This window comes from Poecilia latipinna, unplaced genomic scaffold, assembly GCF_001443285.1.
Source record: "Poecilia latipinna isolate Pla-1442-1.1 unplaced genomic scaffold, P_latipinna-1.0 Scaffold3944, whole genome shotgun sequence".
Taxonomy (NCBI): Eukaryota; Metazoa; Chordata; class Actinopteri; order Cyprinodontiformes; family Poeciliidae; genus Poecilia; species Poecilia latipinna.
In genome coordinates, this window is record NW_015116560.1 from 6,089 (window position 1) to 16,060 (window position 9,972).

General features: G+C 44.6%; 2 protein-coding genes across 2 annotated transcripts; one reads left to right on the plus strand and one right to left on the minus strand.

Annotated features, from left to right (window-relative positions):
* Nucleotides 1-2,832: 2,832 nt before the first annotated feature.
* LOC106941935 (2-acylglycerol O-acyltransferase 2-B-like) lies at nucleotides 2,833-7,652 on the minus strand. Its single transcript, XM_015025087.1, has 6 exons — nucleotides 7,572-7,652; nucleotides 5,063-5,130; nucleotides 4,625-4,972; nucleotides 3,225-3,403; nucleotides 3,096-3,156; nucleotides 2,833-3,017 (listed from the first exon to the last, which is right to left on the minus strand). Exons 3-6 carry the CDS (start codon nucleotides 4,716-4,718, stop codon nucleotides 2,866-2,868), a joined length of 486 nt encoding a protein of 161 aa, XP_014880573.1. The 5' UTR covers nucleotides 4,719-4,972; nucleotides 5,063-5,130; nucleotides 7,572-7,652; the 3' UTR covers nucleotides 2,833-2,865.
* Nucleotides 7,653-7,675: 23 nt separating this feature from the next.
* Nucleotides 7,676-9,751, plus strand: LOC106941936 (sodium/potassium-transporting ATPase subunit beta-2-like). Its single transcript, XM_015025088.1, has 2 exons — nucleotides 7,676-7,895; nucleotides 9,558-9,751. The coding sequence occupies exons 1-2, from the start codon at nucleotides 7,790-7,792 to the stop codon at nucleotides 9,734-9,736; spliced, it is 285 nt and encodes a 94-aa protein (XP_014880574.1). The 5' UTR covers nucleotides 7,676-7,789; the 3' UTR covers nucleotides 9,737-9,751.
* The last annotated feature ends 221 nt before the right edge of the window (nucleotides 9,752-9,972 follow it).

Genomic DNA, 9,972 nt, shown 5'->3' on the forward strand with positions numbered 1-9,972 from the left:
TAAAGGTGACAGATTTTATGAAATGGATCACACTTTAAGTAAATATTTGTTGTAAACATCTTTCAGGTAAGTAAACATGTAATGAAATAGATCCTGTCCTAGAAGGTGCTTATCATCTGAGGTAATACATTTTATGAACTTTTTTAAAAATATATTTTTAAAATATAAATTTGGTTAAAAAATAAAAAGGGTCAAACTGAAATAAAAATATGCCTCATCTATATGGTCTAGTAGAATAATTTCACTCAGATTTTCAGTTAATGGGGGACACGATTTGGAAGCTATTGAAGAAAACATTTAATATTTAAAATATTGAATATGAAGTATGACTATGGAGGATAGTGTGCCTCGTGTAATAGCATGAACTACCACGTTTTGTATTAGTTGGTCACAAGACAAGGCATTTATTTACAGGAGTGTTTGGAAATTGACGGTCTCTATGTGAACCTCTGATGCGCTTCAGGAGGCATCGGTAGAGAACAGCTGGCCGAAATTGGCGTTCATAAATCGGATCAACCTTGAGCTGAACGTCCCTTACTCCGCGGAGGGCGAATATCCAGTAACCAATTTGCAAAACAACTTTGCTGCGGTCGGTAATACAATGAAAACTCTTTTGTTCTGACTAGTTAGTTTTGGTCTGTGGGCTGCAAACATGGTGCCGAGCGACGTAAACGTCACACGCTGTGAGGTCAGCTCCAAAGCTCTATAATCCTTCCTGGATTTTTTCTGTGAAGAACCCAGAGAGGGTTATTTGATTGTGCTTTCTGGAAAACAATACATTTTTACATTTAGGCTCCTGCAGTCGTCACTTTTTCTGTTACAAACTGACTCCGGTCGCCAGCAGAGAAGGGGAAAGTTATGTGGCCCTCACAGGGAAAAGTTTGGGGACCCCTGCAGTAGAGACTCTCTGGTAAATCTGATAGAGCTAGCTTTACCAGTTATCAGTTGGTAACCAGCTCTAGTGGCTCTCTAGTGAAGCTGATAGCTACCAGTTTAACCAAAGAGCCACCAGGTTCCTGTTCTGACAGGAAGAGGCTGACCGGGCCGGTCAGGAGGTTCTGCTGGGTTCTGGGCCACCTGATGGACTCTGGAGAAGATTTAGATGGGATCAAGAGTTTCTGCTGCACAGAGGAAACTCAGGCCAACATCAAGCTGCTGCATTTCCACATCCAGCCACCAGGTGGCAGCAGTTCTCCGTGTTGCCACCAGGTGGCAGCAGTTCTCCGTGTTGCCACCAGGTGGCAGCAGTTCTCCGTGTTGCCACCAGGTGGCAGCAGTTCTCCGTGTTGCCACCAGGTGGCAGCAGTTCTCCGTGTTGCCACCAGGTGGCAGCAGACCTGATGCCAGTGTCTACCTGGCAGCTGGTCTCCCTGATCACCACATGTAACTATGACCCTTGACCCTCGCTGACCCCATGTGACCTCACAGAGCTCAGCCAGCCAATCAGAGAACCTGTACCCTCCCCATCCCTCTCCTGCTGCTGTGACCTATGGTCCAGTTTCACTTCAGATGGTTTGGACCCGGTGGTTCTGATGAAGCTGCTCAGATGGCCCAACTCCCCCTGGTGCAGTGCAACAGAGGTCAAAGGTCACTGATAAAGTTTGTTGTAATCTGGAGCAGAGGGAACCAGCTGAGCTGATCCAGGTTCAAAACCAAAGTCCAGACCCAGAATCTGGCTGGTTCTAACATCTGGGTCCAATCAGTCTGGACTCCAGTGGTTCCTCTTGGTTCTGAAGATACTCAGATTCATCTGTAATCCAGATTAATCCAACCTGTTAGTAGATTAGACATTAAAACCTGGATGACTCAAAACTGTATTTTAAATTATGAAAGAAGTTTTTGTTTCTGAACCAGAACCTCATCAGAACCTGATCAGTGGATTATTGATCTGTACATCATTCAGTAACAAAGTAATGAATCAAAGGGTGGAAATTAGCGCCCCCCACTGGCCAAATGCAGGTAAAAGTATAAAGTAATGAGTAAATTAAAATAACGCAGCTGAACTGTGGCGGGTTGAAAATATGATCAGGAAAAAATCTGCATTCAGTTTGAACAACAGACTGATGCATTTACTGTCCATATCTGGCGGCCCGACGCCGTCATAATTTAACAACAAATATATTTAAATGAAATTTTTATCAACTGTGGCAGCCATTGGCTGATTTTATTGATGGAAATTGGGCTTATCCAATAAAATCTCTCGGTTCTCCTTGGCCTGCCCCCCCTCCTCTGACATTATAAATAAGAGCCATTTCAACTAACGGTCAGCTGCTAACGCGGTTAGCTGCTAACGGTCAGCTGCTAACGGTCAGCTGCTAACGCGGTTAGCTGCTAACCGGAATCCGAGAAAAGTGAGAGGATAAACTACAACAAAAGAGCATAGGTCCATTCAGAAAAATGTGTCAAACTAACTGATATGTTAACCACACAAACTTTGACCGTTGGAGCAGATTCAGTAAAGGAGAAGGAGAAAGAATTATTGATTCAGGGGTTTTATTGTCGTCAGAGGAGGCTGACGATGAGAGAGACCAGGTTGATGAAGAGTTCAGATTATCTGCTGCTGCTGCAGGTAAAAAGGAGGGAAAATGTTCATGCAGGTGTGATTGAGAGTCTGAGTGGGGGAAGCTAACGATAAGCTAGCAGGTAGTCAGAAAAACACAGGAATGATGATCATGATCCTGGTTCTGCTCCAGGTCCGATCTGCTGGGTTCTACCAGAACCTCGACCCATTTACAGACAGACTACTTGAGTCCAGTAAACGGAACCGGTACTCACAGTTACTTCCTGTTTCCTGTTTTGAATATTAAAATCTGAACTGCTGGTTCTGCTGGAATCGGACCTTCTGCTGCCCGACCCGGTAGAACCTCACTCACCTCCACACATGATGTAATCCCTGAAGAACGGCACTCGGAACCAGAACGGCAGCATGAGCAGGTGGGACCGCAGGCCCGGAAACAGGCGGGAGAACCCGGTCGCCTCCGTGCAAAAGTTCCCGAACGCCCCGGCCACCAGAACCCCTGGAGAGAGAACCGGGTCAGAACCAGAACCAGTGGTGGAGAGAACTGGGTCAGAACCAGCAGCACTGAGAGTCTCACCATGGGGATGGAACCCAAAGATGTAGTTCTGGGTCGGGTCCAGATCGACCGTCTTCACCAGCTACAGAGACATCAATCAGTGATCAATCAATCAATAATCAATATCCTGTGGGTCGGTTCTGGTCTCACCTCCAGGGGGAAGTAGTCCCTGAAGTGGCGCCACACGCTCCACTTCCTGACCCAATGGCAGCGCCGGCCTCCGCTGGTGGGCGTGTCCCAGTCCAGCCACAGCCAACCAGCATAGAGCAGAGCAGCGATCCACCAATCAGAGACGGCCAGCAGGACGAAGGCGGCCAGGCAGAACTGGGCTGGAACAGAGACGGGATGAGTAACTGGACCGGGCAGAACCAACCCGCTGGGTCAGGCCAGAGTTCTACTGGCTGAACCAGGTTCTGATGGTTCTGGTGTTTCTGCTTGGTCAACCCGAAACATCTAAGGCCTCATGTCTAAAACATGCAGCTCCATATTTTACACACCAGTCAGAATGTATAAAAATTAACTTTGTGTCAAAGTTTACATAAATATTCTCAAACTTTTTCCCTGCTGTGAAAATGAGCAGCAGCCAAACAAACTTTATCTGTGAACAATAATAAACTACAAAGAGTCAAAACTCACATAAATCCACTGATTCAGTTATTTAGACCATAAGAATCAAACCAGATGATTTTATGATTTTAATATTTTATACACTGCCTGCATGTTTTAGGTGTTTCCTTCAATCCAGGTGGTTTCAATTAGCAGGTCTTTGCTGAACTGCAATCAGCTGAATGAGGTGGATTAAAGCAGGAACATTTCTAAAACATGCAGGGCAGTGAGCCTGGAGGACCAGGCTGGGAAACACTGGGTTAAACTGAACCACATTTATCCTCAGACAATAACCTGAAAAATAAAGAAACTAAAGGAAGGTAAAACTTCACTCCAATGTAAATAATAACTTCCTCAGTTTGTCTCATCGTCTGAAAGCATCTGAGGCTCATTTCATTCTGACTGGAGAGAAAACAGGCTGATCAGCAGATGGATCCACCAGGTTCGGTTCTGATCAGGAGACGATCAGGTCCATCAGCAGCTGATCCAGGTGAGCCGCTACCTGAGGAGCTTTGGCTCTGATGGAGGATTGATCACAGATCAGATCCATCTGATGGTCGATCAGCGTTTAGATTCATCCTGGAGCTCTGAGCAGAACTTAGAGCGGTACCAGCGGTACCGGTACCGGTCCAGCTGGTTCCCTTCAGAACGTCCAGACCAGAACCAGAACCAGTCAGAACTTTTCTTCACTTTCACCTCCAGCAGATGGATCAGAACCTCCTACATGCTCTGCTTACTGGGAGAGTCTATTGGTTAGAAAAACCAGTAGACCCAACTGAAACAGTAGATTCTTGAAGACCCAGTAGAACCAGTACCAACAGTACCACCCAGCCATACATACCCAGTGCCAGGAAGGAGAGACCCAGTAGAACCATCAGAGTTGGTCCAGCATACTTACACAGAGCCAGTAACACCACCAGTAAAACCAGTAGAACCAGTCTCACCCAGAGCCAGGAAGGAGAAGACCCACTGCAGCACCGCGGCGGTCTGCAGCCGCCTCCGCAGCGGGACGTTCAGCGGGGCGAACTGGATCTTCATGCCGGGGGAGGAACAGCTGAGGGCGGCCTGGGGAGCGGAGAGGAGCCGCGGCGGGTCGGAGCTTCAGCGGGAGATAAAGAGCTTCTCTTTTTCCTATTTCTCCTCTTCTTCCTCCTCCTCTTCCTCCTTTTCTCCTACTGAACTGTAACTCTCCAAACTTTCATCACAAACTTTCCACACGCTGCTCCTGGCTCTACGCATGCGCACAGGACGGATCCCTGGGTGTGTTCCTATTGGTCAATCAGCTCTGGCAGCTGCAAACAGAAAGAGGCGGGGACGTGCACGAGCGTGAGTCAAGCGCGTGCACGGTGACACGGTTTCTCAAGCTCCGCCCCATTACTCACCGAAGCGGTGGGCGGCGCGGTGTGGGCGGGGTTAAGACTGTTTCCTCCAATCAGATTCAGCAGGGAGTCTGAAGGCAGGAATGAGATTTTATTTACTTTTTTATTAAAAAATTGACAGACAAAAATTACTATGATCAAAGATTTTCAAAATTAAAGTATAATGAAAAGTTCATTTAAAAATATTAAACAACCTTAAACATTTTCTACATTAAATAAAAACCTGATTTATGTCCCAGTAAAATCTAACCTTTGACAAAATCACAGTTAAAAAAGCTTGAGAATCAATTCAAATAATTTTTTAAAGAACCAGAAGAATTTTTACGACACATTTATAGATTAAAAATGTTACCTGTAGGTGATTAATACCCTAATAATTAATTAATACAGGAGGTAGAAGAGTTAAAGAGTTGAATCAGGTGTGAATAAACTCACTGATGGATATTAAGAAGATATTATAGCTTCTCAGATTAATTATTACTTTTATTTCTTATTGGCTCTACTGGCCTTTATTTGATAGTTAATTAACAGGAAAGTGGGTAATGAGAGGTCGGGAATCGAACCTGCGACGTTTCGAGGACTGAGGCCTCCATATGTGGGTTGTGCTGAACCCCTGCATCACCACAGCACACCTAGATTAATTATTACTTTTAATTAAATGCTCTTACAGGCACAGCATGTTGTATAATCATTATATGTGAAGTTACTCCTAATAGAGTCTAATCTAATGTTGCTGGGATCAGGAACAGAAGACGTCCGGAGTTTGTGAATAAAAAAAGGTTTTATTTACCATTACACAAAGCCATCTCAGCCATCTGCTGAGGAAAATATCATAACTTCTCTGATAACTGAGGAAATATTAAAATCACACTGCAGCAGAAATTAAACTGAACCAGGCATTTAAACACAGCAGAACCAGAACTAGTCCTGGTTCTGGTTCTGGATCCATTTACTGACTCAGAGTCGATCATTTGCTGAATTTCTTCCTGATGTCTTTCTAATAAAATGATTAAAGTTTTATTTATTAACATGTTTTATCAGATGTTGTGAAATGTTTCTGGATGGGTTAGCCAAGATGTGACCTGCCATCACCGGACCAGGTGTGGCCTGCCTTGTATCCAGGATCATACAGGAACATCAGAGAACATTAGTAATTACAGATACAACATCAAGTGTAACCTGATTGTATTTCTCTTTTGTTATTAATACACAAAATGTCTTTTTTTTTGTTATTTGTATTGTTCCTTATCTGACTCTGTCATTGTTTTAACCGTGTTACGTTAAGATCGGAAGCCCCTCCTTTATATTTCTTCTTCTGTGGTATTGTCTTTAAATTGATTGCGGCCCTTAGCCCCGCCCCTTTTTTCATGTTGTCCTGAGGGAGACAACATCACATGGCAAAGAGTTCATCGTAAATAAATCAATAAATAATCATTTCTGAATATCATCTCATGGTCTCTGAACTAAATGTGTCTTTCTGACCGGAGCTGAAGAGTGATGGACCGGACACTTTGGAGCGTCTGGTTAGGAAGCTCATCACAAACCTCTGGTAGAAATGGTGGATTTAATTCAAGTCTCCATTACAGACCAGATAAAACTAAAGAGTTTTCAATCTTGTGTTAATCCATTTATTTCAGTTATTGGGGCCACATCAGTGTTTTTTGTCAGCACAGAGAAAAAGTTCATCTGCTTTACATGTGATGGGGTCTGGATTCAACTAGCTGAATATTAACTAAAACGCAGCTAAAGAGCTAAATGTTAATATGACATCAATAATTTGACGGGTAGTAAAAAAACACGACTGATTTGTTTTAATGCTGTCGGTCAAGATGACAGAGAACAAAAATGTGTAGCGTGACCTCTGATTTTATATTAATAGAAAATAAAATCTGTAAATTAGGCTTTTGTTCTAAATATTTGGAGGTGTGAATATAATATTTACCATAAATAAAGATGTTAACAACATATAAACATTCTGTTTTGACCAGTTCTCATTTCTCCATCCCAAACAAAAACATCCTGATCTGTTAAAGTGATGCTGATATTTTTATGAAAGAAAACTAACATTATTATTCTAATATTCTATTATAACAACAAACCCAAAAAAGATGAATCAGCTTTTCTTCAGGATTTTTTACAGAAAGTACACAAAGGGTCCAGATATCATTTATATATTTTTATCAAAAGTGTTTTAACTGGATTAACATTATGAATAATTTTATAAGAAATTTATTTTACTTTATTATTTATTCAGTATTTTTTAGGAGCAACCAAGTTCACTTCCAATTTATATTTAAAAAAATGTTGAACCAATAAAATATACAAACAATGTGTTTTAATAAAATATTTATTAACAGTTTGTTGTTTTCTTACTCATAAAAGGACAATAATCGATATAAATGGAGTTTATATTGATTGGTTCTGATCGAACCTTTATGATCCTCTGGGGATCCCGTCAAACACCTCAGCATTTTCTTTAGGGGCAACAGGAATCTTGGACGTCATCACGTACCTCAGGCAGCGCGAGGAGAAACGTCTCTCCTTTACGTCATAGTGAATCAGCCTCGGGGGGCGGGGCCTCGATGACAGCCGCTCCGTGATTGGCCCGATGACGTCACCGCTTCGGGACTGAACGCAGCGTCTCTGTGTCCTTCATCATCACCTCCATCACCCTCCTCATCCTCGCCGATCGATCCTCGCCGCATCTTCATCCTCCTCATCCTCAGCGTCATGTCCGGATCAAAGGAGGATTCCCGCCGCGCCTCCAGCGATTGGCGGGACTTTTTCTGGAACCCGCGGACGCACGAGCTGCTGGGACGCACGGCCACGAGCTGGGGTGAGAGCGCGGCGCCGTGCGCGCGCCCGCGCGAACTATAATTATTAGAGATGAAGGCCAAGGAGCCTCCTCTTCATCACTTCATTGATCCGCTGTGACGTCAGACTGTTGTAGAACCAGCTGATGGACCAGAACCCGTCCTCCATCAGAACCCGTCCTCCATCAGTTGGTTCTGATGGAGGACGGGTTCATCAGCTGGGTTCGTCCGGTACCAGGTGACCTGGCGCTGGTCTGGTATTATTTCTGGTTCTACTGACCTCCAGGTTTTAGCAATTATCTGGTACCAGATCTGGTTCTGGTTCTGGTGTTTTTGTATTCATACTGGTCCACTGGACCCGGGTTGGGTCTGGACTGACCCAGAATCCTCAGCATGATGCTGCCAACACCAAGCTTTACTGCAGGAAGCTGTTGGCCCGTTTGATGGTTCTGGTTCTGGTCCCAGTAATCGTATCAGAACCACAGTAGAGCCCGGTACATTCTGCTGTAGCCACTAATTGGACCCAACCAGAACCAGCAGGACTGATGTAATCCAGTGATTATTGATTATCAGTTTTAATCAATATTGGTTCATTTATTGATCAGATGTTTGTTGTGCTGCTGGTTGCCATGGAGACGGTTTTATTTCCATTAGTTTTATTTTCATTAAATAATATCTGATAGTTAATTGAAAGACATTTAATGAAGTTTACAGGTTTGGGACTCGGCGTCTCTGTGCTGTGACCTCTGACCTGTGGTGGTCCAGATTAGGCCACGCCCCTTTGGGTCAGAGACCAGCCTGACCCAGTTTTGGTTCTGATGGGTTTATGTAACTGTCTGTGAGGATAATATCTCCCATGATGCATTGGGGCTGACCCCCCCTACTGTGTTAATCTGGATTAGAGCAGCGGACGCTCTGATTGGACGCTTCAACCTGGGAGAACCAGAGGACACCTTTCCTCTGGCTGGGTGTTTCCATGGCAACAGTCACATGACCAGAAGAACTGGAGCCAATCATCACCGAGTCTCCAAGTCCCCGATCCAGACTGGTTCTGGTTCTGGTTGGTTCTTAGTTCTGATGCAGTTCTACCTGCAGATTTGTTCGATGGCTTCGGTTCTGGAGGAGGAGACTGAATCAGGGTCTGGTGGTTCTGACAGGCTTAGTGGACCTGAAGGCCGGTTCTGTCAGAGGAACCAGGTTCTGACCCGATGGTGCCCAGAACCTGCTGAGAAGGTCCAGATGTTCTCCAGAACCGGATCCAGTCCAGTTCCAGGACTTGCTGTGGTGTTGGGTGTTCTAGTGAGGTTCTGCAGACCCAGGTGAAGGTTCTGGGTCGGTTCTGGTTCTGGTATCCGGGTCCAGGTGAACATCATCCCTGGGTTTAAGTCATTCAGGATCGCCTGACCTGCTTGTTGCTATGGTAACCCACAGATTGACGTTGTTTGTGATGCTAGTTGAGCTAGTTAGCCTGTAGCTACCAATGCTGTTGTCATGGTAACACCTGCCCCTCCCCCCTGAATGTGGGTCATCAGAGGATCAGAGAGGCAGCTGGAGATGAGGGGGGTATTTGGGTGGTAACAGGGTAAAAAGGGGGTGTAGTATCGTAAGGGGGGGTAAAATAGTTGGGTGGGGTACCTGCAGGTTCTGACCCGTCCTGCCCTTCATCCTCTCCTCCTCTTCCTCAGGCCTGGTCCTGCTCTTCTACCTGGTCTTCTATCTGTTCCTGGCTGGGCTGTTCGCTCTCACCATGTACATCCTGCTGCTGACGCTGGACGACTACAAGCCCACCTGGCAGGACCGCCTCGGCACGCCAGGTGAGAGGGATGAACCTGGTTACCATGGTGACGGTCCCAGGTTCTGTTGATGACCCAGAGATTCCTTACCTGAGGGAAATATGGAGGAATGACCAACCAGAACAGAAACTTAATGAATTTTATTATTAAATATTAAGATAAATTCAGTTTAATTTAATAAAGTTATGATGTTTAATAATAATAATAATAATAATAATAATAATAATAATAATAATAATAATAATAAGCAAACTGACATGACAACCCAGAGATCAGAACCAGGTTGGACATGTTGAGCTCAGCCTGG